The 27943-nt window shown below is 38.1% G+C and overlaps 1 protein-coding gene across 2 annotated transcripts in view; it reads right to left on the bottom strand.

Annotated features, from left to right (window-relative positions):
- The window catches only part of PTH2R (parathyroid hormone 2 receptor), a 128028-nt gene that overhangs the window by 70087 nt on the left and 29998 nt on the right, over positions 1 to 27943 (bottom strand). The window contains exon 1 of one of the 2 annotated variants that reach the window (XM_025404917.1): positions 14711 to 14998. The exons of the other annotated variant lie outside the window; for it this stretch is intronic. Within the exon in view, the coding sequence (XP_025260702.1) occupies positions 14711 to 14785 (75 nt within the window). The 5' untranslated portion in view covers positions 14786 to 14998. Of the gene's footprint in view, positions 1 to 14710; positions 14999 to 27943 lie in introns of those variants that run through there. 2 annotated transcript variants of the gene reach the window in all.

Genomic DNA, 27943 nt, shown 5'->3' with positions numbered 1-27943 from the left:
CAAGGTGATCATAAAAAAAGATATGGGGGGGCACCCAAGATGGCTGAATAGGAACAGCTTCAGCCTCCAGCTCCCAGTGTGAGCGACATAGAAGACGGGTGATTTCTGCATTTTCAACTGAGGTACTGGGTTCATCTCACTGGGGCATGTCGGACAGTCAGTGCTGGTCAGCGGGTGCAGCCCGACCAGCAAGAGCTGAAGCAGGGCGAGGCATCGCCTCACCTGGGAAGTGCAAGAGGGAAGGGAATTCCTTTTCCTAGCCAAGGGAAACTGAGACACACAACACCTGGAAAATCAGGTAACTCCCACCCTAATACTGCACTTAACCAAAGTCTTAGCAAACGGCACACCAGGAGATTATATCCCACACCTGGCCCGGAGGGTCCCATGCCCACGCAGCCTCCCTCATTGCTACCACAGCAGTCAGAGATCTAACTGCAAGGTGGCAGTGAGGCTGGGGGAGGGGCACCCGCCATTGCTGAGGCTTAAGTAGGTAAACAAAGTCCCCAGAAAGCTCAAATTGGGTGGAGCCCACCACAGCTCAAGGAGGCCTGCCTGCCTCTGTAGACTCCACCTCTGGGGACAGGGCATAGCTAAACAAAAACCAACAGAAACCTCTGCAGATGTAACCATGTAGGGACATGGATGCAGCTGGAAACCATCATTCTCAGCAAACTATTGCAAGAACAGAAAACCAAACACCACATGTTCTCACTCATAGGTGGGAATTGAACAATGAGATCACTTGGACACAGGAAGGGGAACATCACACACCGGGGTCTATTGTGGGGGTGGGGGGGCTGGGAGGGATAGCATTAGGAGATATACCTAATGTAAATGACGAGTTAATGGGTGCAGCACACCAACATGGCACATGTATACATATCCAACAAACCTGCACGCTGTGCACATGTACCCTAGAATTTAAAGTATAATAATAATAATAATAAAAGGTATATAAAAATATTTTAGATATGATTATTTTATAATTTTACAAAAATATCTCTTTCCTAAAGTGAAGTCTACTTAACGAATATAGTGTTCTCTTGGAAAGTTATTATAACATTTATATATTAAGTTTTACTTGAATTTGGAAAGGCTTAAAAGGATATGTTTTTTAAAAATGAATTCCTTTCTAGGCTAGTGTGTTGGTTAATTTCATGTAGCAACTTGGGTGGGCCATGGGTGCCCAGATTACATTTGTTTCTGGTGTGTCTGTGTGTCTGTTTTCATTCAAGATTAACATTTAAATCAGTAGACTCAGCAAAGCAGATTGTCCTCCCGCAGTGTAACTAGGCCTCATCTAATTTGTTGAAGGTTTCAATTGAACAAAAGGCAGAGGAAGAAGGAATTTGCACCCTTTTTTCCCCTTCCTGGCAACATTTCACCTCATCTTCTCTAGCCCTCAAAGTGAGATTTAGTCCACCAGCTCCCCTGGTTCTCCGACGTTCAGACTTGGACTGAATTATACCACTAGCTTTCCTGGATCTTCAGCTTGCTTACAGTAAGGGAGGAGACCACCCCTCATATTGTCTTATGCCCAATTTCTGCCTCCATAGAAAGAAGAAGTAAAAACTAAAAGGCAGAAATGAAATCCACAAGCAGACAGCCTGGCGCCATGCCCTGGGCCTGGTAGTTAAAGATCAATCTCTGACCTAATCGGCTATGTTATCTATAGATTACAGACTTTGTATTGAAAGGCAATGTGAAAATCCCTATCCTGTTTTGTACCGAAATAATTACCAGTGCATGCAGCCCCCAGTCATGTACGCCCTGCTTGCTCAATCAATAACGACCCTCTCACGTGTACCCCCTTAGAGTTGTGAGTTCTTAAACGGGACAGGAATTGCTTACTAGGGGGGCTCCGCTCTTGAGACAGGAGTCTTGCCAATACCCCCGGCCGAATAAATCCCTTCCTTCTTTAACTTGGTGTCTGAGTTTTGTCTGCAGCTGGTCCAGCTACAACAGCAAATCCTAGTACTTCTCAGTCTCCATATTGTGTAAATCACTTCCTCACAGTAAATCTATTTGTATATATATCCCATGGGGGTTCTGATCCCTGAAGAACTCTAACACAGCTAGCCATTCTACTTTCCATAGCCTGAGAGAAAACTGAGCTGGTCTATAAGAAGGAATTTTGCTTGGAATTCAGGGTTTCTCATATACTCCAGTATGAATGGGCCAAGTAACAAATCAGTTTTATGAACTCTCTACTCCATGTTTTCCCACAAACCTCAAAAAAGTTCATATGAACTTATAATTATTTTATTTTCCTTTTCTTAAACACCAATGTCACTCTCACGAGTGTGATTCCGAAGCTTTTATGTTCTAAAGGAGGTTTAACAATGAAAACATGTTTTTAATTATTTAGAATGTATTGTCTGTAATATTGCTTTAAAATAAGGGAATCTGTTATAATAAACAGTATAGTTTTCAGAAATATATTACTGAATCATCTATCTTTAAATTATGAACCATGAAACTATTTTTGTCCTTTTTTAAGTCAACATAAAAAAGAAAAACAGGTAAGATACATAGCATAAATACATTACACAAACACACACAAGGAAGCATGCATACTCACACAGATACACACACACACACAATATGAAACTCTAATTCAAACTAAATCTGAAGATCAGTTGATTTTGCACATTTGACTACAAATTCTAAAAATTTCCATGACCCTGTTCATGCAAGAAGTAAATTGAAAATGATTTAAGAAAACCATGTACCTATCTGTGGTGTGGCTCACACATAGTTAAATGAAAACATTAAGAATGCGATCACATTGAGCTGTCATCCTTCAAAGCTATTGCTCATCCTTTTCTCTTATATTTTAACTACATGTGAATTTATTACAGATATTTGTAGAGCTCCAATTACTACTTAGAAACAAAGCACGGTTAAATTTTTAAGAGTCATATAATGATTACAGAGACAAAGAACAGATTAGCAGTTGCCAGGTGTTGCGGGGAAGGGAGAAGTAAGTGGTTGTGGCTATGAAAGGATTCCTGTGCTGGAACTATTCTATATCTTCACTGTGGTGGTGATCACATGCAACTCTACATGTGATAAAACTGCATAAACCAAATACACGTGCACACACACAAGTATGTATAAAACCAATGGAATCTGCATAAGACAGAGGGATTATATCAATGTCAATTTCCTGATTGTAATATTGTACTATAGTAACGAAAGATGTTACCATTGAGACAAAGTATATGAAAGGTATACTGTATAGAATAATATCTGTATTATTTCTTACATTGCATGTGAATCTATAATTCTCCCAAAACACAGATTTTTAAAATTCATCTGCTAAAGTTTTTCAGGAATTGTTTAGTTTCATGACTATAACCATGAAAAACACCAACTAAATTTTAAGTTAATTATAAATTAAGTGCAATATAGTATTTGAGCTAAAGTAAGGTCAAATATATTAAGACTACTTCATTAGCAAAAAGAAAATTGAGTGCAAAAGAAATCATGCATTAGGTAGTCCCTCACAACTTGTATAGGTTCCTGAAAATATGAGACATTCCCTTTATCCTCCTTTGATAAATATATGATATATTTCCTCATTTATTTAATGTTTATCTTTTTAAGCTTTAGTAAAGCTTTCTTTTTGTCATACAGGTTCAGCATAATTCTTCCATTCATTTCTAGTTATTTTATTTTTGATCGCTATTACTAATAGGATATTCTTATTATGCTAAGTGGTAGTTTTTTTACACATAAGGAAGCTATTTTATTTCCTATTTTTAATGTCATTCTTGGTGACATTACTGAACTTTTTTTAGTTTTAATAGTTTCTAGTGAATTCTAGTGACTTTCTTATAAAAGTATTGCTAACATCTGCAAATAACAGAATCAACAGAATGAAGCCAAAATTGCTCATAAGGTATTTGTATTTTAACATAAAGTTAAAATTGATTTTTCATGTTTTGCAATGATAAGCAAGACTGATCTACTTCTGTGATATTTTGCCTTTCTTACTCCCCTCAAGATATGGCTGACTTGCACAGTTACTCCTGGATTTTCTATTTAGCTTCTCTTATTTTATCCAGCTTATTCTAATGATGTTCGCCTCCTATTAGACCATAGATTCCCACCTTTGTAGCTGGGCATGGTGGCACATGCCTGTAATCCCAGCTACTCGGGAGGCTGAGGCAGGAGAATCACTTTAACCCAGGAGGCGGAGGTTGCAGTGAGCCAAGATTGTGCCACTGGACTCCAGCCTGGGCGAGAGGGAAAGACTCCATCTCAAAAACAACCAAAAAAAAGATTCCCGTCTTTGAACAGTACTTCTCTCTTAACAAGTACTTGTGTTTTCATGACCAGCTTTATTGTAACAAACAAACCTGGAATTTTTCAAATAAATAAATCCATGTCTTTTCAACACCATTTCTTGCAAATGAACTAGATTGCCTCCAAGAGAAAAAACATCTAGCTATACCCCAGTTACAAATTTTGGCACAGGAATTTTCTCTCTCTTCTTTCTTTATACACATGCCTAGTTACTCGGCTTCCAGGATTATAGCAAAAAAGACTAATTTTACAATGTATGTAAAATGGATCCTTAATGCATTTCAAGAGATAAATAATGAAATCTAGGAAGGACATTTTGGCAACTTTAACAAATTTCCTGAAACTAATATGAGATTCATCCATCACTACTGAATTATAAACCCCTTGTAAAAAAAAAAAAAAAAAAAAAAAAAAAAAAGTACCAAAGATCAAGAGACTCTTGTTAGACCTAAAACTAAGCTATTTTTTTCTTCATCCCTTCTTTCTTTTCCAGTCTTCATTGAGAGGTACATTGCATTAGTCAGGGTTCTCTAGAGGGACAGAACTAATGGAATAGATATATATATATAAAGGGGAGTTTATTAAGTATTAACTCACCAATCACGAGATTCCACAATAGGCCATCTGCAGGCTGAAGATCAAGGAAAGCCAGTCTGAGTTCCAAAGCTGAAGAACTTGGAGTCCAGTGTTCAAGGGCAGGAAGTATCCAGCAAGCGAGAAAGATGTAGACTGGGAGGCTAGGCCAGTCTCTCTTTTCACATTTTTTCTGCCTGTTTATATTCTAACCACGCTCGCAGCTGATTAAATTGTGACTGCCCAGCTTAAGGGTGGGTCTGCTTTTCCCAGCCCACTGACTCAAATGTTAATCTCCTTGGGCAACAGCCTTACAGACACACACAGGATCAATACTTTGTATCCTTCAATCCAATCAAGTTGACCCTCTGTATCAACCATCACATACAGAACAGCAGATAGCTTGAAAAAGTAGTTCACCTAATTTCAACATTTTAACCCTGAGCTCAGAAAAATCATAGTAAGCTTTATCATGGCTAAGCCATAGTAGGGCAAGTCAAAGTATGTGGCTTCTATTTCTGCCAAAATTTAAAGAACTGATGATAATTAAGTTCGTAAGGGTGAACAAAGTTGGCCATTGGCATTATTGGTTCAATAACACATGATAGATTCAAATATTTCCTACAAAGCACTTCCAGATAAATCATACAATAAATAACCATTGATTTTAAATGCTTTATATTTTCATGAGCTTTGGATTGGTCTTCCACACAAAGGTTTAACACCATCATTTTTAACACGTCTTTAACACTCCATTTCAGGTTGAACTAAATTAGTCATTTTCTCAAATTCTTTGAAAATGTTCTCCCACGCAGACTATTTTTCAAGGCAAACACTTCAGTAAACCAAACTCAGCACTGACTCCTCAAATAAACAACTGATTAATATCAGTAACATTTGTTAACTCATCAAGAGCCAAGGAAAATCCCTTAAAATCATTTGCTTTGTTTTTTAATTGATTATTGGTGTTGCTACAACATCCTCAACTCCATTCTTTTCAAAAGGTAAGTAGTTTTAAACTAGTTATTTTTTCTAGACACATTTCATGCCTGCTATAATCAAATATGATTTAACCCATTTATTAGTTCACCATTGGTAAATGGCTTTCCTTGCTTAGCTAACAAATGACAACCTTACTTTGAACTTTACTTTTATTGCAGCCTCATTTTTTAAAAGAAGTTATGTGATGAGATATCTCATCTTAAATGTTCTAATTTTTTCTGACTGAATGCTGTGCTATCAGCTGGGAATATTGTAATGATTGCTTAATCTGGGAATGTCAACATATACTGTATTCTATTAGCACAGCTGTGGTGTCACTGAGTAATAAACACGATGCTTTTCCATTTCATTTGATAGCAAAAAAAATCCACGTACACTGTGCCTTTAGAAGCAGAATATTTAGTCCATTTTTCTCTTCTTATATTGACATGATGGGTTCTCCCTGGTAGTGAAAAAAGTAAAGTGAAAATGTACAGCAATACATGTAGCACTTAAAATGTGTCAAGTTATGACTGAGTCACTGCAATTCAGAATGCACCAAACAGCCATGTGAAGCGGTGCTCTGTCTAAACTACTCAACTCTGCTATGTAGCATAAAATCGCCATAGACAATAAGTAAGTGAATTAATGTGGCTGTGTTCAAATAAAATTTTATTAACACTGAAATTTTAATTTTATTTAATCTTCACATCTACAAAATATTATCCTTTTAAAATACAATAAAATCCCCTTTTAAATGTTTTAAATCTTAGAATAGTTTTAGATTTACAGAAAAAATTTAGTTATATGATAGTACAGAGTTCCCATAAACACTCAGTTTCCCCTTATTAAAATCTTAGTAGGTATATTTGTCATAATTAATAAATCAATATTGATATATTGTTATTCACTAAGTTGGTACTTTATTCAGATTTTCTTAGTTTTTACCTAACATCCTTCGTCTGTTCTGGGGTCTCATCAAGACACCACATCATGTTTACTTGTCATATCTCCTTAGGTTCTTCTTGGTTGTGATAGTTTTTCAGGCTTTCCTCATTTTTAATTATCTTAACAGTTTTGAGGAACACTAATCAGAAATTTTGTATGATGTCCCACAGTTGGGTTTTTTCTATGGTTTTCTCATTATGGAACTGGGCCAATATATTTTGAAAAGGAAGACCACAGAAGTAAAGTGCCACTCACCTATCAATAGTGCAAGCTATCAACATGACTTCACTCTTACTGTTAACCTCGGTCCTTCTTCTGATTTTTATTCAATGACTTAAAAATGTGAAAATCATTCTTAGCTCATGAGGCATAGAAAAACAGATGATGGAATGAATTTGGATAACAGACCATAGTTTGCCCATTTTTGTTCTAGTGAATAAAAATTTTGGAATAAAGTTTGAGAACTGAGGATAAATCAACCCAAAATTTTCTATTCTAATAGATATTCCAATAGAAAAAAACTGAAAAACAATTCACTATCCTCATTAGCTGACAAAGGACTCAAAAGATAATCAGAAAAAGAAATAGTGCATGGATTATTGCTTTTACTGAACTTGGGGGAATACTATGAGGAATGTAACCATGTAGGATATATTATATCTATACATGGACAAGACTAAATAAAAAAATATCACTAACTACTATTGTCACCATACATATTAAGAAAATGGGCTATGGAGTGAATGTTACCTCCACTTTTAGTTGCTTTTGACAGAGCAGGAGCACCGTCATCTTGGACAAATACCACCATTTTAAGTTCTAGCTCCCTTTCTAACCTCACACATTTCAAGGAAATCACTTCTCTTCTAACAACAAGTAACCAGAAAGAGCCGACAGTAAAACAAAGATAAGACAGCTTGGGCACAGAAGGAGGGGGAAAGTCTCTTGAGTAACCACCAAGCTTCACACTCATACAATGAGCCCCAGTAAAACAGTGGACCCTAATCAGCATATTCCTTTCCCATTAGGTGTACTAAGATGGGGAAGCTAAAAGCAGACTTGGGGGATATGCCTGCAGGTGGAGGAAGATGTATGGGAACAAACACAAAAACTATCCCTCCCAAATAAGCAAGACAAAGAGGCACAGAAGCAGTCCAAGTCTATGATAAGCTCTCCCACCCTGAACCCTTAAATACTTTTAGTCTGTAAGAGAGCATGCTCCTGACCAAAACTGGCCAGAAGCCCCTCCCAGGTTTATTCTCCAAAATAAACCTGTCTTTGACTGTTGAGCCACTTTTTGTGTTTCTTTCTTCCTTCTTCAACACTTACAGCTTTTAGTTGTGACATTGTTCAAGGTGGCTAATTAGGTAATACAGATAAACAAATGGTTTTCAGCAACACATAGAAAACTTCAAGAATGTAAAAATAATACATGTTCCATTTAGTCAATATCTTATATTCCATATGTTAAAAATATTGAAAAATATAAAAATAATGGTTAATGCAGGAATAATTAAGTATAGCTCTTGCACTACTGAAATCATAACAGAGCTCAAATTCCATTTTCAAGTAACTAACTTTATAGTTCCTGAGCACTGAATCTTTTTTATACTTGCATTCCTTAAAGTCTAATTTTTCCTTCTGTACATCAGTGACACTTGATAGTGTCAAATGCTGTCTCTGCTAAGGCTGGCTCTTGGAGTTTCTGTAATCATGACTTCTATGTAGCTGTGTCTGAAATTGCTAGAGTGGCATCACATGGGGAGAACATACTATGATAACAACACTCCAAGATGAAAGGAGGACCACTCTCTCAAGATTCAAGTGGTGGCTCTCTGTCATTTGTAATATAATTTAATGAGTTCATATTGCCAGTCTTCTACATTGTTTATAAACATTCTCTGTGTGTGTGTGTGTGTGTGTGTGTGTGTGTGTGGTGGTCACTTTTTAAACAAATAAGGATGAAATAACTACATCTGTGTTTATATTTTATATGAGCAAAAAAATTATGGAGAAAGAGGGGAAGATGTACAGTATTATCTGAGTGGGATGGAGAGGAGATGGGCCTGTAGTGAGAGAGAAAGAGAATGAGTACAGAAGGCAGGAAAATAGTCATAGGAAAATGGAAAAAAGTGGATTGTATAATGTCAAGTGAAAATATATATAAAATTTCCATTATGACATAATTGAAAGTATATATTAATTGAACAGGCACATAGACAAAGACAAAATAGAAATGTGGGTAGTTTTTGCTTTTGACCCCTGTTATATGTATATAGCAAAAACATTACTTTTAAAGCTACCACTGTTGATAACCTGAAAAAATCTGAATCTCTGGTATGATGGAACTCGAAGCCTTATTCTCTGGACATATGACAAAATGAGACCCAGAATTTTGCCACTTATCTGTGGCCACCCAGCTAATTTACAGTAAAACATGGACTATAGCCAGGTATCCTATCTCCCAGTACAGTGTCCTTACACAGCACTACCTCTGCCTTTCAAGGCTATTCTATGGCAGCTCTACTCAGTGATGGAGTTCATTTCATGAGGAAATGAAATCAGCCAATGATTACCACTCTAGAAATAGTGTTGACCTGTTTTGGACATGAGAAATCATCAAGAAGATCGTTTCCTGCCAGCAATCGGCAACGAGGATCTGAGATTACAGAAAATCAGGCTGAAGGCCAAATTATATATCTACACATAATAGCAACAATGGTCAATGTTCTATTCATTTCTAACTAGTGTCACTCCCTCTAGGCAATACATCTGTCATGCAGCACAGCTGTGCCATCCTGGGAGATAATAACAACTGGGAAAAGTAAAGTGGTAATATCCATCAGCAAGAAGGAAACAAATTTTGAGCAAAAGCAATGAAGAAGGTAGATATTAATCAAGTACTTATATTAATAAATGTAATATTATAACAGCTATCAGTGTTATGAAGAAAATGTCCAATTGTTATCAGAAAAATGTGCGTTCTGAAGGAGAAGCCATAAGAAATAAAAGGAAGAGAGAATAGCCTCGCAAAATTCTCACACACATACACACCCCATTTAAAAGCCTTCAGGAGTTCCCACTAATGCTTAGAAATATTCTTAATCTAATAATCGTTCCATTAAAAAGAATTTGACTGATCTTCTAATAAAAGAAGAGGAAAGAGCTCACATATTTTGTTATCAGGCACCTTAAAGCTTTTTGTTTGTATATTTTTAAATTCAAGACTCACATTCTATGAGTAGATGTCACTATAATGCTTATCCTATGAATAAGTCCTATTTTACAGTGGAGCCAATGGAGACACCAAGAGATGAAATTAACTACCTAAAGTCACATGACTGTTTAAAAACTTAATTAATAACCCAGAGAAAAGACAAAAACAAAACAGAGGGGAAAGAAAGGACAAGATGGGTTCTAGCAGATGACAAAACCAACTGAAGTTCAAGACAGGAAAATAAGTGAGATGCATGAATGCTGGTTGAAAATATTTTATTTTGTCACAAAGAATTGAGGAAGTTCTGGGAAAGTGAAACCTACTCTCTGTGCATTGGCAAGAAAAAGCCACACCTAGGACCCTTCCATCTCACTGCCTCTGGTCTACCAGGGCTGAAGAGACTACTCACAATCAATGCAGCCACCGAGAAGCCCATTCCTCAGGGATTTAAGGCTTCCTTATAACTAGAAGACAAATGGAAACAGTCCTGGTTGTCAACAGAAAAGAATGAGAACAAACCAACGCTCTTATCTTTAACTATAATAGTGTTTGTGGCAATAAACACAGTATAGAGATAATCAACAGTCAAGTTTCCATTTGACTCTGCCAAAGATAGTCCCTAGTTTCCACTTTGGAGAAGCTGCCTGTATTCTAGGACTTGGCATGATCTCAGCTCACTGCAACCTCTGCCTCCAGTGTTCAAGCGATCCTCCCACCTCACCCTCCCAAGTAGCTGGGATTACAGGCATGAGCCACCATGCCCAGTTAATTTTTGTATTTTTAGTAGAGATGGTGTTTCACCACATTGGCCAGGCTGGTCTCTAACTCCTGACCTCAAGTAATCTGCCCACCTCAGCCTCCCAAAGTGCTGGGATTACAGGCATGAGCCACTGCACCCAGCCGTCCTCATTCTTAACCCCACCAGTAATAGTTTTGACAGTTCTGTTTATTATTACCACAATTTCCAATTAACACATGCATTGAGATGCAGAGTGCAGGCCTACTTGATTTGTTGATTTATCCCCTTTTATCTCTATACCCCACTCCTACTTCTCTACCTCCCATATACAAGCATTTATGTGAGACACACACACACACACACAAAATCTTTTATCTGAATATGTTCATAAAACATATATTACTGTTCATATGCATGTATTTTAATGTATGTAAATGCTATCATACCATATATCCTATTTTTTCTGTGTCACATGTTATCCTGTTTTTACAATCTTGTCCATGCTGATTTGTGCACATTTAAGCCATTGCTTTTTATTGCTGCACAATACCCCATTACAAACACCCAGATTGTCCCTAATTCTCTAACATCACAGAATTACTGCGAGAATCATTATAGACCTGGGTGAGAAATTCCTTGGGATAGAGACTCAGGGACAGAGATTGCTGGGACAGAGGACATGTGTATACAAAATGTCACTAAGCCGTGCCCAGCTGATCTCCACAATGAGGGTACCAGTAGGAGGGGTGGGCCCCAGAGGTAAAAGCCAGAGTATAAATCATGGCTGCTTGTGTGAGTTGAGTATATTATCTAACACCTCGTAGCCCCATTTTCTCATTTATAAAAATGTGAACAATTACAGTGCCCATCTCATAAAGTTACTGTGATAATTAAATGAGAGAATCAAGTACTTAGCACAGTATTTGGTACTTGGCAAGTAGCATCACTGATTACCATTTTTCCACACCCAGAAAGAGACTTCTGATTTTTCTAGTAGGCTCTGAATCTTTATACTGGAAGGTCAATAGTAGGAATTCTAAGACGTGGCCCTTTTTTCACAGCGGGGGACTCCTCTGATGGGCAACCTTTCCCCCAGGGTTCTCCATTGAGTTGGACAAAACTGTCAGATTCGTTTGCTGGTCTGAGGTTACCCCTGTCCAATCCTTCTCCCTCTCCCTTTCAACTTTCACAAGCATTACCTCCTCCCCTAATAAATCTCTGGCACCCCAATTCCATCTCACAGTCTGTTACCAGGAGGATCCACTAACACAGTAAAAGAAAATACTGAACATGTTTATCTAGTGGTCCTCATTACCATGTGATAATCTGACTATAGAAAATGCATTGCTGGGCTCTGTAATGATGTATGAATGCATGGGTTTTGAACTGTGCATTGAGACAAAAGTATATCTTTACCAACCAGAAACCACAGAGACCCTTAAAACAGTTGATGAGCGCTAGTCTATATCATCTATTTTATGGTATGATCCAATGTTTACTGAATACTAAATATTTACTCTACACAAGTTCATTCTGCCTGTGAGTTCCCTTTGGTTTTCTATCAATATATTATAATTATTTTTTCAAATATCTGTGTTAGCTACCAATATATTCATCATTAACTGGGTACGCTTAAAAAAAATTAATAAAGCCAGGCTCATTTTTCATAAATACCTTGTCTCTCATACTTAAGCTAATAATATCAGCAACTGATATTTGAAGTAAATAATACCCAGAATATATTTAGTCTCTATTATACTCCAGGTTAACTAATGGAATTTCAGAGTAGAAAATGACTGTAACCTAAAGTAATAGGCCAAGAATTATAGAATTAAAAGAATCTTAGGCCAATATGACTCTTTTGAAGATGAAGAAACTGAAGGTCAGAAAATGTATCAGTTTGTCGATATAAATCACTTGAATTTAACCTCCAGATTTTGTTTAAAATGTCAAAAATTTGGCAAATGTAATACCACAAACTGTCATTTCATGCAATTCATAATCTATAGATATAAATGGAAATCCGTGTAAAGCAATGATTCTCAACCAGGAGTGATTTTGCCTTCCAAAATATGTATAGCAACATCTAGAGACATTTTTGGTTGTCTCAGTTAGGGGGAGGGGTGCTACTAGCATCTACTGGATGTAAGAGACAGGGATGGCGCTAAATACCCTGCAATATACAAGACAACACCCCCGCCCCCACCAAAACAAAGAATTATTATATATAGCCCAAAATGTCAATAATGCCAAGGTTGGGAAACCCTGGTTTAAAATTATAGAAAAAGTATTCAGTGTCCTAATGGTTTTGTTGAAAGCAAAAGAAAATATTCTGCCCACAATCCCATGGTGATTTCTTTTTTCTTTCTTTTCTTTTCTTTTCTTCCTTTTCTTTCTTTCCTTCCTTCAAGACAGGCTCATTTTGTTGCCAGGCTGGGGTGCAGTGGCATGATCATAGCTCAGAGCAGCCTCAAACTCCCAGACTCAAGAGATCCTCCCATCTCCCAAAGGTCTGGCATTACAGGCATGAGCCACCACACCAAGCCTTTTTTCGTATTGTACTAAATAATACCTCCCCATTTCCTTATAAAAAGTAATCTAGAACACTAAAGAAAATAAATGGTTAGTTGCCTCTTAGGTATAAGAAGATGCCATTTTTAAGCAAATTATCCAAATATCTTACAAGATAGAAATGTAGGAAGTATAGTAGAGACTACCAGAGTTCGATAACGGTCATGGAAATTTATCACCAAATTTTTTTCCATGCATTCATATTCCTTCTGGTCACTTGATGAATTTTTTCAGGTTTAAGTGTACCTTACTTTCAGGTATCCATTGCTAATATTATTAGTCAATGTATGACACACAAATTGCTTATTAACAAAATTTATTTATCAACAAAATAAATCTACATGAAGCATCTTGGTCATGTTAAGTAAAGCTCACTTTTAGCATGGCACATATTCTAGAAATCCCCTTTAAGTTTTAATGTCTCTGGTTATGTCTATAACAAATAGGTTTTTAAAACTGCACTTTTAGAATAATTGAAATTTAAACTAGTCATCTGAAAGCCGAGAACATAGTATTAAGTTTAGACAGTATCAATACATAAATCACTGCTTTACATTCTCACGGTGAAATAATTTTTTACTGGGCCTTCATTTGATGGTCTAGGTGCACCCCCTACCGAATTGGAGAGAAATACCTTGATTCAGTTTAAATTCACAGGGCTCTTGAACTGCATAACATCCACCACAACACGCATCTCTCTAGCTCATCTGAAAAGCTGACTGTAAACCCTGCATTTGATTTGACTCAAAAAAAAAAAAAAGTGCGTCTGAATTGTGCCTTGCACATTAAAGAGGCTTCATTGTGAAAGATCGCCCAGAAAATCTCTAAATTATATTAGCAGTACGAAAGTGACAGCCACCGCTTCTTAACATTAACAAATGAGCTGTATTTTGGTATTTTTATTCTGTCTCCTAACTTGAATGGTGTGTGATTCTGTATCACAGACAGCCAATTATTCTTTCAGATAGTGATCACAATCGATCCTGTAAGTTTAAATTCTCAAAAGCGATGGTAAATTACCAGCAGACGAAAGCCGTTTTGATTAATTAAACGGGGACCACGGAGTTTAAGAAAAGTTTCTTCACCTTCCCAGCCTCACACTCCTGATCCACGACTCCGCTGTTCTGAAATATCCCCTTACTTTGCGGATGCCAGGATGCCCCAGGACATCACTCCACTAAAGCAGATCTTTGAAGCTCCACTAATTGCCTGCCACCACCTGCCGGGAGCGCCTCGGTGCGTGCCGGGGCGGGTGTGGATGTGTGAACATGAATGAGCTCTCGCGCGCACCTGGCCTCCGTGTTGCTAAAGCCAAATCGCCGCCGGAGGCTCCGCGAAAACAGGTGTCGCGGAGCCCTGGCTCTTACCTGGGCTCTGGCCAGGAGGCAGCTGCCGAGCATCAGCCAACCCCAGACGTGGAGTAACGCCCCCAATCCGGCCATGCCCGGAACGGCTGTAGAGAAAAGCAGGGACCCTCCTCCAGAGCCCGGGAGAAGCTTCCAAGTCACCAACTTGGCTGGGCCTGGGCAAACTTGTGGTCAGTAACGATGCGCAGCTGGGGTGGTCGGGTCCGGGCCACCGGCCGAGGTGCTTGGGGTCTTGTCGCCGGAGCCACGCGCTTCTCAGAGCCCACGTCCTGCTGCGCCGGGACTCGAGGTTGGTCTTGTCTTCCGGAGAGACTGGCCCGAGTCCTGCACTTGACTCGCAGCCCCGCGCCACCTGCCGCGGGAAAGGGGCGGCTCCCGCGCCAGGCGGATCCGGGTGCGCCCCGCGCGGCTGCGCTCGCGCTCCTCCTCGCGTCCCTCAGCCCCGGGGGCGGGGGGCAAAGGATCCCACGGAGCTGATGCTGCCACCCCCGACTCACAATGCTTCTGCTTCCTTCCACTCCGTCCCGGGTTCCAGGGCCCTGTCTCTAGGGGCCCCCTGGGTCTTCGGGGAGTGGTCCAGAAGTTCCCTACTGTCCTGCGTGCGCTGACCATCGGCCCTAGGACAGTCACAGGATGACTAAAGGCTCCCAAGGCCAGGTGGGCCCTGCGTCTGCGCTGTTCGCCGGACAGTCCTAAAACCCTCTAAAATGCTCTAATTTTCTCCTAACCATTATAATACTGGGTGTGTGTTAAGTAGAAATAATATATGTATTTCTTGTGGTTTAAAAGTTCTTTGTGTGGTATTGTGCTTTGAATTCTGGCATTTAAAAAAGATAACTAATATTCTTTTTTTCCCTTTTTTTTTGTTTTGTTTTGTTTTGTTTTGTTTGAGATGGAGTCTCCCTCTGTCGCCCAGGCTGGAGTGCAGTGGCACGATCTTGGCTCACTGCAACCTCCACCTCCTGGATTCAAGCGATTCTTCTGCTTCAGCCTCCCCAAGTAGCTGATACTATAGGCGCGCCACCACGCCCAGCTATTTTTTATTTTTATGTATTTATTTATTTTTTTTAAGTAGAGATAAGGTTTCTCCATGTTGGCCAGGTTGGTCTCGAACCCTTGACCTCAGGTGATCCGCCCACCTCTGCCTCCCAAAGTGTTGGGATTACAGGCGTGAGTCACCGCATCCGGTCTAATATTCTTTAACACTTTGTGTGTGGCTGTGTAAGCACCTTGATTTGGGACAAAGCCTATTCCTATATTTTCCTCAGAAGCATAATTATCAAGAGGCCAGAGAATGCTTTAGACATTGAGTCTCCCAGGATCTGATACTGTTGGAAAAAGGCGAATCCCATAGGTGAAGCCCAATAATTCACAATAATCTGAGATTTCTCACAGATTGACCTCATTTCCTGCCAAAATGAAAACTGGGTTTGCTTATAAAATTTATAGATTATTGATTGCCAGCCAGCTCTAAAACATTTAAAGGAGTGACATATTTCCATTTCTACATGTCTGAAAATGTTCACTCCTATCTCTATTTTAATAGTATTGTTTATATCATGTATATGTATTATAAACAATTTCATGTGCTTTTTTAAAATAGCAGAACCTAAATTATACAACATACATACCTTGGCACATGCCTGCAGAATTACCAAATAAAGTTTACTTTCCACTGATTTCATCACTGATTTAAAGTTTTTGTTTTGAGCTTTTGTTTTTTGTGTGTTCTTTTTGGGGGCGGGTGTTGAAACTCTTTTTCAAAATAGAACCCTCTATAGTCGCTATTATCTAAAATCTTCAATTTGATTACATGATTTAGAATCATTACATGTTACATTACCCTATTCAAGCAAGAAAATAATGATAATGGTAGTAATATTGATATATAACATTTTTAAGCGCTACTACATTCAGTTACTATTCTAAGTACTTTCCATGAAATTAATCTTTAACTCTGCGAGATAAGTATTATCGTTATCCATATTAATAGATAAGGAAATAGACACTAAGTATTTGTCCAAGGTCCAGATATTCCGTCATTGTGGCACTGCTAGTCATCCGTTCTATTTGTGCAATAATATTACTACAAATTTTTATCATGTTCCTTAGGACTCACAAAACCAGGAATGCTTTTCCATGCAGTTTTTCTTTTCATTTCATTATTCTATCTCCCAAAAATTGAGAATAATTTACTGTGCATAACAGCATGGGTTCTGGGCCAAGAAAAATTTCATGCTCCACTTTAGGAGTCTGGCAGTGTCTGAGAACATTTTTGGTTGTGTCACAGTTTTGATATGTCACACAATGCTACTGGCTTGTGGTAGGAAGAGGCTATGGATGCTGCTAACCATCCCACAATTCATAGGACAGCCCCTCAAATCAGAGAAATATCTGGCCCAAAACGTCAATAGTGCCAAGGTTGAGAAATCCTGCATTACAGCACAAAGGGTACCCAAGACTACTGCTATTTGTTAACTAGACGTTCAATCAAATAAGAAGTTCTATACCTTGGAACTTAAAACCAATTTTTGTTAAATGTATGCTATTCAAGTGGTCCATTCATACTAACAGGTACAAATCCACAGTTCAAGACTGAAAGTATTGAAAGCCTTGATTAGACTGTAGTAATTGAAAAATGTTAGGTAAAGTGAAAAAATATACAAATTGCTGTGATATCAAGATATTTGTGGCTCTTGTCATAAAATATGTAATTGCTTATATCATGGGTAAATTAGGAATAATTAATTAACATTATTTACAAGCTAACAACTTTAAAACAAACCTTTATGCAAAGCTGATGAAATGACTTACCTGCCAAATTGCTGCAAATGACATCTTGTCAGTCCTTAAATCAATGAAAGGCAGGTGACAGGTCTTATCATCTCCAATTACAAATGAAAAGTGGAATTTTGATGATAAAGAGACTCAATTCTGAGCAAATCACAGTCAAAATGACATTTTCTGGTTATTTCTGGCAATGTTTTGCTTTGGATTTTTGCTGGTGTTTATTTATTTGTTAGTTTTGTTTTTGTCTTTTGCAGGACCACCATGTCACATGCTGATCAAGGTATCAGAATCAGCTGTGCTTGTTAAAATGCATATTCCTAGGTTTTACCTCAGGTCATTACTGAATCTCTAATGATTATTCTTGAACATGTGTTTGTATGTAAATCATTGAATATTGTCTTGATATAAAATTTTTAATGAAATTTTTGTTAAAAATATATGCTCAAATTTAAGGCTAATTGTGAATATTTACAAATAGAACACATGGCCTTGGTGAAGTGTTTCCCTACTCTCTTGTCTTGGTTGTTACTATTTTTCAAAGTCTTGACAATTTAGCAAAGATGGACATATCATTATTGTTTTAATTTTTAGTATATTTTTAAGTTTGACTATTTTAGACATTCATTGGCCAATTGTATTACAGCCTTTTAAAATCTCTTGTTCTTGCCTCTTGAAAGAAGAAAGGCTTTGAATTCTGGCCCTGCCACGTGCTAGCTGCGTAACCCTGAGCAAATTATATACTGGCCTCTCTTTGTCTTAATCTCCTCAATTGCAAGATGGGAGAAATGAGAGAACCTCCTTTACTCAGCTCCGGATGCTATAACAAAATACCATAAACTGGGTGGCTTATAAACCACAGAGATTTATTTCTCACAGTTTGGAGGCTGGAAAGTCCAAGATCAAGGTGCTGGCAGGTTCAGTGTCTGATAAAAGCCTGCTTCCTCATTGACCACTGCTGTCTTCTCATTGCAACCTCACATGGCAGAAGGGATGAGGGATTTTTCTGAGGTCTCTTTTATAAGGGCACTAATCTCAGAGCCCTCGTGACCAAATCACCTCTCAAAGTCTCTGCCTAGTAAACCATCACCTTAAGGACTAGAACTTCAATATGTGTATTTTGGGGGAACATAAACATTCAGCCCACTGCACCCCCTCAAAATTTTGTTGGAAAAGTTAAGTGAGTAAACAAACATAAAGTCCAGAGAAATTCTCAATAAGTATTAGCTAGTATCATTAGCATTGTTTGGTGAAGATGAATATTATTATTATTATTATTATTATTATTATTATTATGATCCTAGTCTGTGAATGGGCCAAGGGCTGTGGTAAGTTTGAGTATTCCCTATTTATGTAGAAAAGCACTGTCTATATTTACAATATAAAATATTTTTCTGACATAAATACCAAAATGTTTTTCAACTTTGTTTTTGGCCTAATTTATAATATCTTAATCAGTGCAGAAGTTTTTTTAAAATTTATGTATCTAAATCTAGCAATCTTTTCTTTTATAATTTCTTCCTTAGCTTTTATGGAAGAAAGGAATTGCATACTAAAAAATAGAAAATCTTTTCATCAGATCTTTTTACTAGTTCTTTTCTACCATTTCATAATTTTACATTTAATGTTTTAAAGTATCAATTTTTTAGGTGATATAACAATTTCTCCAAGTACCTAACCAGTTAATGCAGCATCACTTATTAAAGAATCCATCTTTTTATTGGGAAAGATATTTTGAAGGGAGGTGGAGGACAAAAGTTTGCTAATGCCTCTGAAATCACAACTTTAGCTCGATGTAAGGCTGCTCTGATAGAAGAGGCTTAGAAATCAAAGTAGGGTTTGCAATCGATTGAATAGAGCATCTCTCCAGTTTATCCAGGGTGAGACACCATTCATCAAACTCAGATGTGAAACACCTCCATCAAATGGTTGGCAATCTTTCCTCTGAGTGCCTGACTGTTAAATTTGGAAAGCTGAAGAACTTAGGCCTCTGCAGCTCAGTCCTGAGGGTTTTCTCGCTGGAACTCAGGGAGTAGGCAGATAACAACAGAGAAGTCTGGCCATTCAAACACAGGTACTTCTTGGGGTACATCTGAAGAGAAAAGGTACTCCCCAAGGCGAGGGTTTTTGTCTTGACTCCAAACTGATGTGCAGTGGCTTGTGTGCAAGTGTCTTGCTCTCTGTTTAATTAGGAAAGGTTGTTATTACTAATAACAATTTGCCTCGTAAGGCCCATGTAACAATTAAATGAGATAATGACAATGTCGAAGAAACTTTTATCAGCTGTACAGTTATACAAATGACAGTAAGCTTGGTATTTGCATAATACTTTCATATACACTATTACATTCCATTTGTAATTATTCATATGCAAAGCCTATTATGGAAATAGTAATTAATTTGTAGCTTAAGGGAAATAATGAAAAGGAAGCAATAGCCAATCTTAAAGTTTCCCTACTGAGGATTAAAGAAAATTATTAACAAATTCAAGGCCCACCTCAGTCAAGATAAAGCCTGAAGAAAATTAAGAAGTTGGACAATTATGTGCTTGGCACCATGCCATTTCCTCTCTCTTAAATCTACGCTACCCTACTTGTTAAATTCCTAATGTTCTGCCTTTGTTTCTCAAATAATTAGATGAGAACTTTCTTCTCAGTAGCCAACTAACAGCCCCAACTCAAGCTTGTCCTCCTAAGACTTAATGTTCTTCTTCTCTCTGTCCTCCCCTTACACTCTCTGACTGTAGAGGTTTTAAAATATGACCCCAAAACTCTTGGACACACACTTTTCATTGAGAGGTGAGGGTCTATGTTTCCTTCCTGTGATTATGGGCTCTATGACTGCTTGATCTATAGAATATAGTGGAAATAAACCCTGGCCTTAAGAAACTGGCAGCTTCTACTTCTAGGCTCTAGGACTTCCTTTCAGTCTTGGAACTTAGCCACCATGCTGTGAGGAAGTCTAGACGCCCATAGAGAAACCCAGTGCAGGCAACTAAAGATCTCAGGTCTCAATCCTAACCACTGTTCCAGGCAACAACCAGTGGCAACTCATCAACCCTATAAGTGAGCCATGTTGGAACCGAATCCTCTAACCCAAGTTGAGCTGCCTCAGTTGATACCAGCTTAAGTAGAGAAGAGCCCTGTCCAAATTACAGATTTCTGAGCTATGTAAGTGGTTGTACTTACTTTAAGTCATTAAGTTTAGGGGTGGCTTGCTACACATCAATAATAACTGAACACCATCCTGTCATCAAACTCCTGTGCTTGCAGTGTGAAATCTAGCTGCTGGCATCTCATGTAAGAGCAATATGATTTCATTAATTGTTAGATCACTTAGCACCAGGATTTAATCCTGTCCAAATGCTAAGCGGACAAATAGCCCCTTCTGCTTTTTGTACCTCCATTTTGTCTTTCTAAAATTAAATGGATTTCTCAGAGTTGACACACTCTTCTGTCAACAATTTAGGAAAGCTGTAAGTCTTCTCTAGAAATCCCATAGGATTTTACTGTGTGAAAAAATCGTTTAACTTCTTCCCAATACTTAAACCATCCCTACATATGTATAGCATATTTCCTCAATAAAAACAATTCTAATAATGAAAATCTTATTGCCTCCATGGAAAACGTCTGACTGAGCTAGCTAATATCATGGATTAAATGGCTATAATTTGCTGGCTATAACAATAGCTCATATTTTTAGCATATTACCAATTTATTTCATAAATCTGCATTCTGCAAAACATTTGCATCCAGCAAAATATCCTGATTCCCAAACAAGCCTTAGAGAGACATAAACTAAGATACCCATTTTCGTGGTAGTACCCATTTAGATGAGGAAACTACAACTCAGAAAGAAGCTAGATGATGTGCAGAAGGACACTCAGCAGCCAGGGAAGACTTCAGCTTAGGGCTCCTGTTTTCACATTTTTCACTTTTTCTACCATTCTACCGAGCCCCTATAGAATGTGCTTTAGCATTTCCATAGAACTTCACAGATGTACTAAGCACCTTCTCATGCATTTTCTCATTTCCCCCAACAGAGATAACTTCCCAATAGAATTACATTTTTAATCCTTGTTAAACCAAAGGATCAGTCAACGTTACAGGCCGTATGACATATCTATGAGCAATTTATGTTGAGTCTTGCAGCATACGAAGGCATATGCTCCCAAGAATGTACCAAATAACACAAGAAAGAGAAATTTCACCTAGATAAGAAAAGTAACAACCCTTTAATTTGGAGATGCATTAGGAAAGAACATTGAAAATGTCAATCTAGTTGTTTCTTTATCACTTAAAATAAGTACAAGAAGACTTGAAAAATAAAATTTGATTAAGGACTTTTTAAGATGTAGGGAGCTATGACATTTTGTTAGCAATTTATGCTAGGTACTTTTTAGACAAGAAAGATCACCGTAACAAGTAAATAATGATAAAAACCAAAAAAGGGGAACATACTGGTTTTCCCCTAAAGAATTTATATGGCAAAGCAAAATATCAAATGGACAAAATAATGTAATATAAAAATAGCTACAGGCTGCAGAGGGAGGGACTGATTACTTTGGGGCTAAGGTTACTTGAAGAAGTCTTCCAGGATAGTGAGAAAATCTGCAAAGCTTCTCAGAAGCTATGACAAAGGGGAAGGGCATTTTAAGTGTTTTGAATGGCAAAAGCACACCAAGAAACTGAGTGTGTTATATAATGTGCAAAAACAGGAAGAAAACTGCCTTGTTGGTAAAAATGGGAAAGTGAGGTGGAGTAGCAGGAACTGGGGGTCCTTCAAAGCCTGGCTAAGACATGGCATTTGCAATAGTATGGTAGCCAGTCATGTGCCGCCAAATGGCTGTGATACAAAAATGTTTTTGTAGGAAAAGGCGTTCTCTTGGCTCTTGTAGACCAGACGCAGTGGAGAGGAACCAGGGAGCTGTGTAAGGGGACAACCTGTAATAACAACACACTGTGGCTAGGGTCTAGTAGGCACTAGAGCTTCAAGGAGAATGATCCTGTCCTGTTTCCAGTGCACTCCCAGAGCCTTAAAGACAGCAGAAGTCCTCTAAGCCTTGTGCGGTGAGAGAGGATTTCCAGAGGAGTCATCAGAACTGAGCGTGAAGAATGGCTGCATGTGACCCACTGGAGGATGCTGAAGATGGCATTCGAAGCAGAGAAGAACATGTGCAAAGCAGGAGACATGCAGAACAGGAGGGATTCTAAAACAGCAGGTGTGCCGCAGAGGAAGAAGGGCGGCTGCAAACCCTGAGGAGGAAAAGGATTAAGTAAAAAAATAAAATAAAATAAAATACTTGGGAAGGAATAAAAAGGAGAGACACCATGAAGAAAACATTAACAGGACCTAGTCACTGAGTGGTCTGGAAGGTAAAAGGAATGACGGGGGGAAAAAAAACCATTTTGCAAGTCTCAGAGGCCAAAAGAACAAGACTAGTGTTGATAGTAGTGGGAAGGCAGGAAAGGGCACTGTTTTTACAGGGGACAGATGCTAATTCCTAACTCGCCTCATGTTCCATTTCAGGTAACATTGGAACATACAGGTGGCAGGTAAGGGGGAATTTGGAGACTTTTGAAAAGAATGTGAAATTGGAGAGTAAGGCTCAGGTAAGTGCTGAAAACAGATTTGGGAATAGTTCCCATACAGATGGAAGGTGAGACTGTGAAGAAACTCAATGTTTATGGGAATATGAATGATTTCTTCATAGGATTCATACACATACACCCAATATTTCTGAGCATGGCATAATCCTCTTGTATACCTCCCTCTGATATCTGGAATACAACCAATGAATTATCATAATGATCATAAGCTAGGTCCACTGACTCTCATGTGTCATACCAAGTTGCTTTCTATTCTAGAAGTATGAGGTCAGTACTTGCCAAATATATACTGAGGTCTACTATGAAATTTGCTTTTATTCTCTCCACAAACAGAACTTTTATGTTTGTGCAATAAAAGTTCAAGAGCTACATATACATCTGGTTACTTACTGAGACATCAAATATAATGTTTATTAGTCGAATATAATGCACATAAATCACATTTCCAATAAAATATACATATGCTTTGGAAATTAAAGAGACTATTTTAGCAATTATATAGTGAACTCTTGCTGACCTAATTTGCAAAATATTTAGATAAAATTAAGTTATTGTCTGATTCATCCATGTCTAAAATGATTTTCCCTACATTAAAATAAATTAATGAGATCTGTATAAATGGTTATAGATAGTACCACAAAACTAATACCAAAATAACCACTAATATAATCTACTCTGAACCATCCCTTAGTGATCTGGATGTTGCTATTTTCACTAGGTTACCAGGTTAAACTAGACATCTGAAAAAGACATTCTAATGAGAAATTCAAATAGCTCTCGTTACCCCTGGAAATATAAGAATACTCCACCAAAAGACACATCCTTTCATTGTAGGCAGTCCCCAAAGAGAGGTGCTGATGACTAATTTAATGACTAGGAAGATATTTATGCTGAGTATGTCTCAGGATATTATAACAATATATTACAAAGGAGAAAAGGTCTACCAAAGTCAATTCTACCACTTAAGTTTGAAGAATTTATACGTTACTATTTAGAATTCATATTTTATTTTGTTTTCAATAAACAAGTACTCTACTAGCCTCTGGAAATATAACCACTACAATATAATATTTTAGTAAGGTATAAACAGAAGCGTTTTCTGAAAAACAAAATAGGTCAAATCGCTGAAAAAAGTAACTTGGGTTTTAGGAAGAGTTTAATTTTCTAGGTGCTATAACTGGAGACCTACTGAAATAAAGTTTTACTTTCCATAGGGTTATTAATGAAGGTTTAAGTCCCCAGAGACAGGGTGAGTATCAATAAAAAGGGCTGAAAGGACATGAGCATAGAGGTTCATAGCTCCACACTACATGGTGGGAAGGAAAAGGTGAACAGCACGTGTGAACTTTTCTCCATCAAAAAAGAAAGAAAAACCTCAAATAAATTTATTGGTAAACATGCTATGTTGGGAGTCCCCAAAACCACCACCATCATGCTTAATGATTTGCTAGAAGGACTCATAGGACTCAGATGTTATCTCATGGTTATGATTCCTTAGAATGAAAGGATACACATTAAATTCAACATAGGGAAAAATCACATAAGGTGATGTTCAGGCAGAACCAGGAACAAGCGTCCAGGGGTCTTCTCCCAGTAGAGTCACACAGATGCACTTAATTCTCCCAGCAATGATGTATGACAACTTGTGCAAAGTGTTGCCAACCAGGGAAGCTTATCTGAGTGCTGGTGTCCAGGGGTTTTAATCACCTACTCCGAACCCAGCCCCACCATAACCCTGCCCCAAGCAAAAACAGACATTCACCAGAGATCACACTGTTAGCACAAACTACCTGATCAAACAGGTACAGCGTAGCCTAAGGCTGCAGAGACACAAACCACTTTTATCCATCAGATTATGCTGAGGACTTAGAGCTCATCTCCCAGAAACCAGCCAAGGGCCAGGCCTCAGGAGTGGCCTTTTTTGGGGATGTGCAGGGTTTGAGCAATCCAGACCTACTGAGCTAACCCTTCCCGGCACACATATGAATAACCAAATTTTTCAGTAAACCCACTAAGTATTTACTAGGAATGGAAAGATAATGGAGAGTATAAAATGCTTTTAGGAGCACACGTCTTGATTGTGTAGGTTTTTATTATAAATAAACTTCGAATTCACAGGTTTATGGATGAGGTGGGAAACTAAGAGATGATTATGTAAACAATCAATAAGGTATGAAGAAGAGACATTGCATAACTGGAATTATTCCCTCTGTTTGAACAATGTCTCTGCACATATTGCTTATAAAGAAGCTTGTCTGTTAAATCTAAAACTTATCCTACTGCATGAGAATAGGGTCATTTTGGACATCTGTGCCAAATGGTCTCAGACTTCTCCAAGAAAAGACTGTTTCATTTGTGCCTGGTGTTTACCTGATCCTTTGAATTCTGAGTCAAGTTTGGTGCTCATTAAGAGCTAGAATTCAAGAGAGTCTAATTTTCTAATTCCAGTATGTGTGTTATCACAAGAGATACAGGTAGATGAGACAACTCTTTTCTGCCTTAAGATTCAAACAGCACAAAATCAAGATAGTAAATAAATTAATTAGTAATACAATAACTTACAAAAAGAGAGAAATCACTTTAAACAGTTTTAAGGGAATTGATCTAATTACATTCCCCAAATCACATCCAGACACCTCATATAAAGCTCTAAAATGATTATCTAAGTAAAATACAAAGCCCCTAAAGAAGCTTTTCGTTTTGAACACAAGAGCATTGTGTTGAACACAAGAGCATTGAACAGAAGAACATTGTCTTTCTTCTATGCCTTTGCAGTTTCTTGGTCTAAGGACACACATCTAATTATCTACCAAATCACCAAGATCATCGGAAATGATTGGAACATTGACAGTAGCTGCTACAAAAAGTAAACACTTCCAAGCAACCATTACCATAAACTCATAGAAACTTTTTGCTCCATTTCTTGCATGAGACATGTTTGACTTCCATGGCCATTCTGGCATCAGATCCTTGAAGAAAATGCCAAGGAGTGATAAATGTGACATGGACTCTATTTATACGTTAAAAATTAAGTAAACCACCATTTCACTAACGATAATGAGGATATATCTGCTCTGGGACTTAGACTACTTCATTCTGAGACAAAAGAAACTAACTTTTTTTTAATGAAATGCCTAGGGTGACAAATTCAGTCTTTTCCATGACTTCTGTGGCTTAAAGAATATTAATATCAAACCCAATGAATTAATTTTCTATTATTTGATTTTAGTTTTAAGTTTCATGAATAAATTGCTTTCTAGTAATCATTATGTTACAGGAGTTATTAAAAAATTATTTTAGGCAGATAAAGAAGAAAAGGGGTCCTTGGGAAGTTTATTTTTCTTTTAAAGCAGCTCCAGAAATGTTTCTTGCCTAGCAGAAAAACTCTGGCTCTTAGACCCCGGCAGGCAAGCTTTGATATGCAACTGCAGACCATTAAACTAGGTCCACCAAACATGGCGATTCCTGGCATCTTCTTGTGCCCACATGTACATGGCAACATGGCCACCCCCACATATCCCCACATGTGCAGAACATCATGGTGCCCTTCATTTGCATATTAAAAGCTAGGGTGGGAGGGCCAGTTTTTTCACCGGCTACTTGAATGACATAACTGGTCAAACCAATCCTCTGGGTGCTATGCCAGGTAAGACACCACCTCCTCCAGCCTCCTCATATAAATGGCTATTTTTCACTGCACTCAGGGTTCCCTCTTTCAGCTTAAAGCCCCCCCACCTCTATCTCTGTACAGGGGGAGCGTCTTCCTTCTTTCTTGCCTATTACAATTCTCCACTCCCTAAAACCACTCCACAGGTGTCTGTGTCATTTTATTTGAACTGGCGCGAGACCAAGGACCCTGGTGTTCCTCCAGTCATCAAAGCCATATCATTTTGGTGCATTGGCCAGGAATCCAAGGTACAGCATTCTTCAGAGTGTTAAGTATGGGAGGAAGCTAAAAATCTGTTCTGTCATTCCAAGGTGCTCTTGGCCTCTTTTTTTTTTTTTTTTTTTTTAATTATACTTTAAGTTCTAGGGTACATGTGCACAACGTGCAGATTTGTTACACATTTATACATGTGCCATGTTGGTTTGCTGCACCCATCAACTCATCATTTGCATTAGGTATTTCTCCTAATGCTATCCCTCTTCCAGCCCCCAACCCCACAACAGGCGCCAGCATGTGATATTCCCCACCCTGTGTCCAAGTGTTCTCATTGTTCAATTCCCATCTATGAGTGAGAACATGCAGTGTTTGGTTTTCTCTCCTTGTGATAGTTTGCTGAAAATGATGGTTTCCAGCTTCATCCATGTCCCTGCAAAGGACATGGACTCATCCTTTTTATGGCTGCATAGCATTCTCTGGTGTATATGAGCCACATTTTCTTAATCCAGTCTATCATTGATGGACATTTGGGTTGGTTCCAAGTCTTTGCTACTGTGAATAGTGCTGCAATAAACATACGTGTGCATGTGTCTTTATAGTAGCATGATTTGTAATCCTTTGTGTATATACCCAGTAATGGGATTGCAGGGTCAAATGGTATTTCTAGTTCTAGATCTTTGAGGAATCACCACACTGTCTTCCACAATGGGTGAACTCATTCACACTCCCACCAACAGTGTAAAAGCATTCCTATTTCTCCACATCCTCTCCAGCATCTGTTGTTTCCTGACTTTTTAATGATTGCCATTCTAACTGGCATGAGATGGTATCTCATTGTGGTTTTGATTTGCATTTCTCTGATGACCAGTGATGATGAGCATTTTTTCATGTATCTGTTGGCTGCATACACGTCTTCTTTTGAGAAGTGTCTGTTCATACTCTTTGCCCACTTTT

Source organism: Theropithecus gelada, chromosome 12 (assembly GCF_003255815.1).
Source record: "Theropithecus gelada isolate Dixy chromosome 12, Tgel_1.0, whole genome shotgun sequence".
NCBI lineage: Eukaryota > Metazoa > Chordata > Mammalia > Primates > Cercopithecidae > Theropithecus > Theropithecus gelada.
This window is presented reverse-complemented; position numbering and strand designations above follow the sequence as displayed.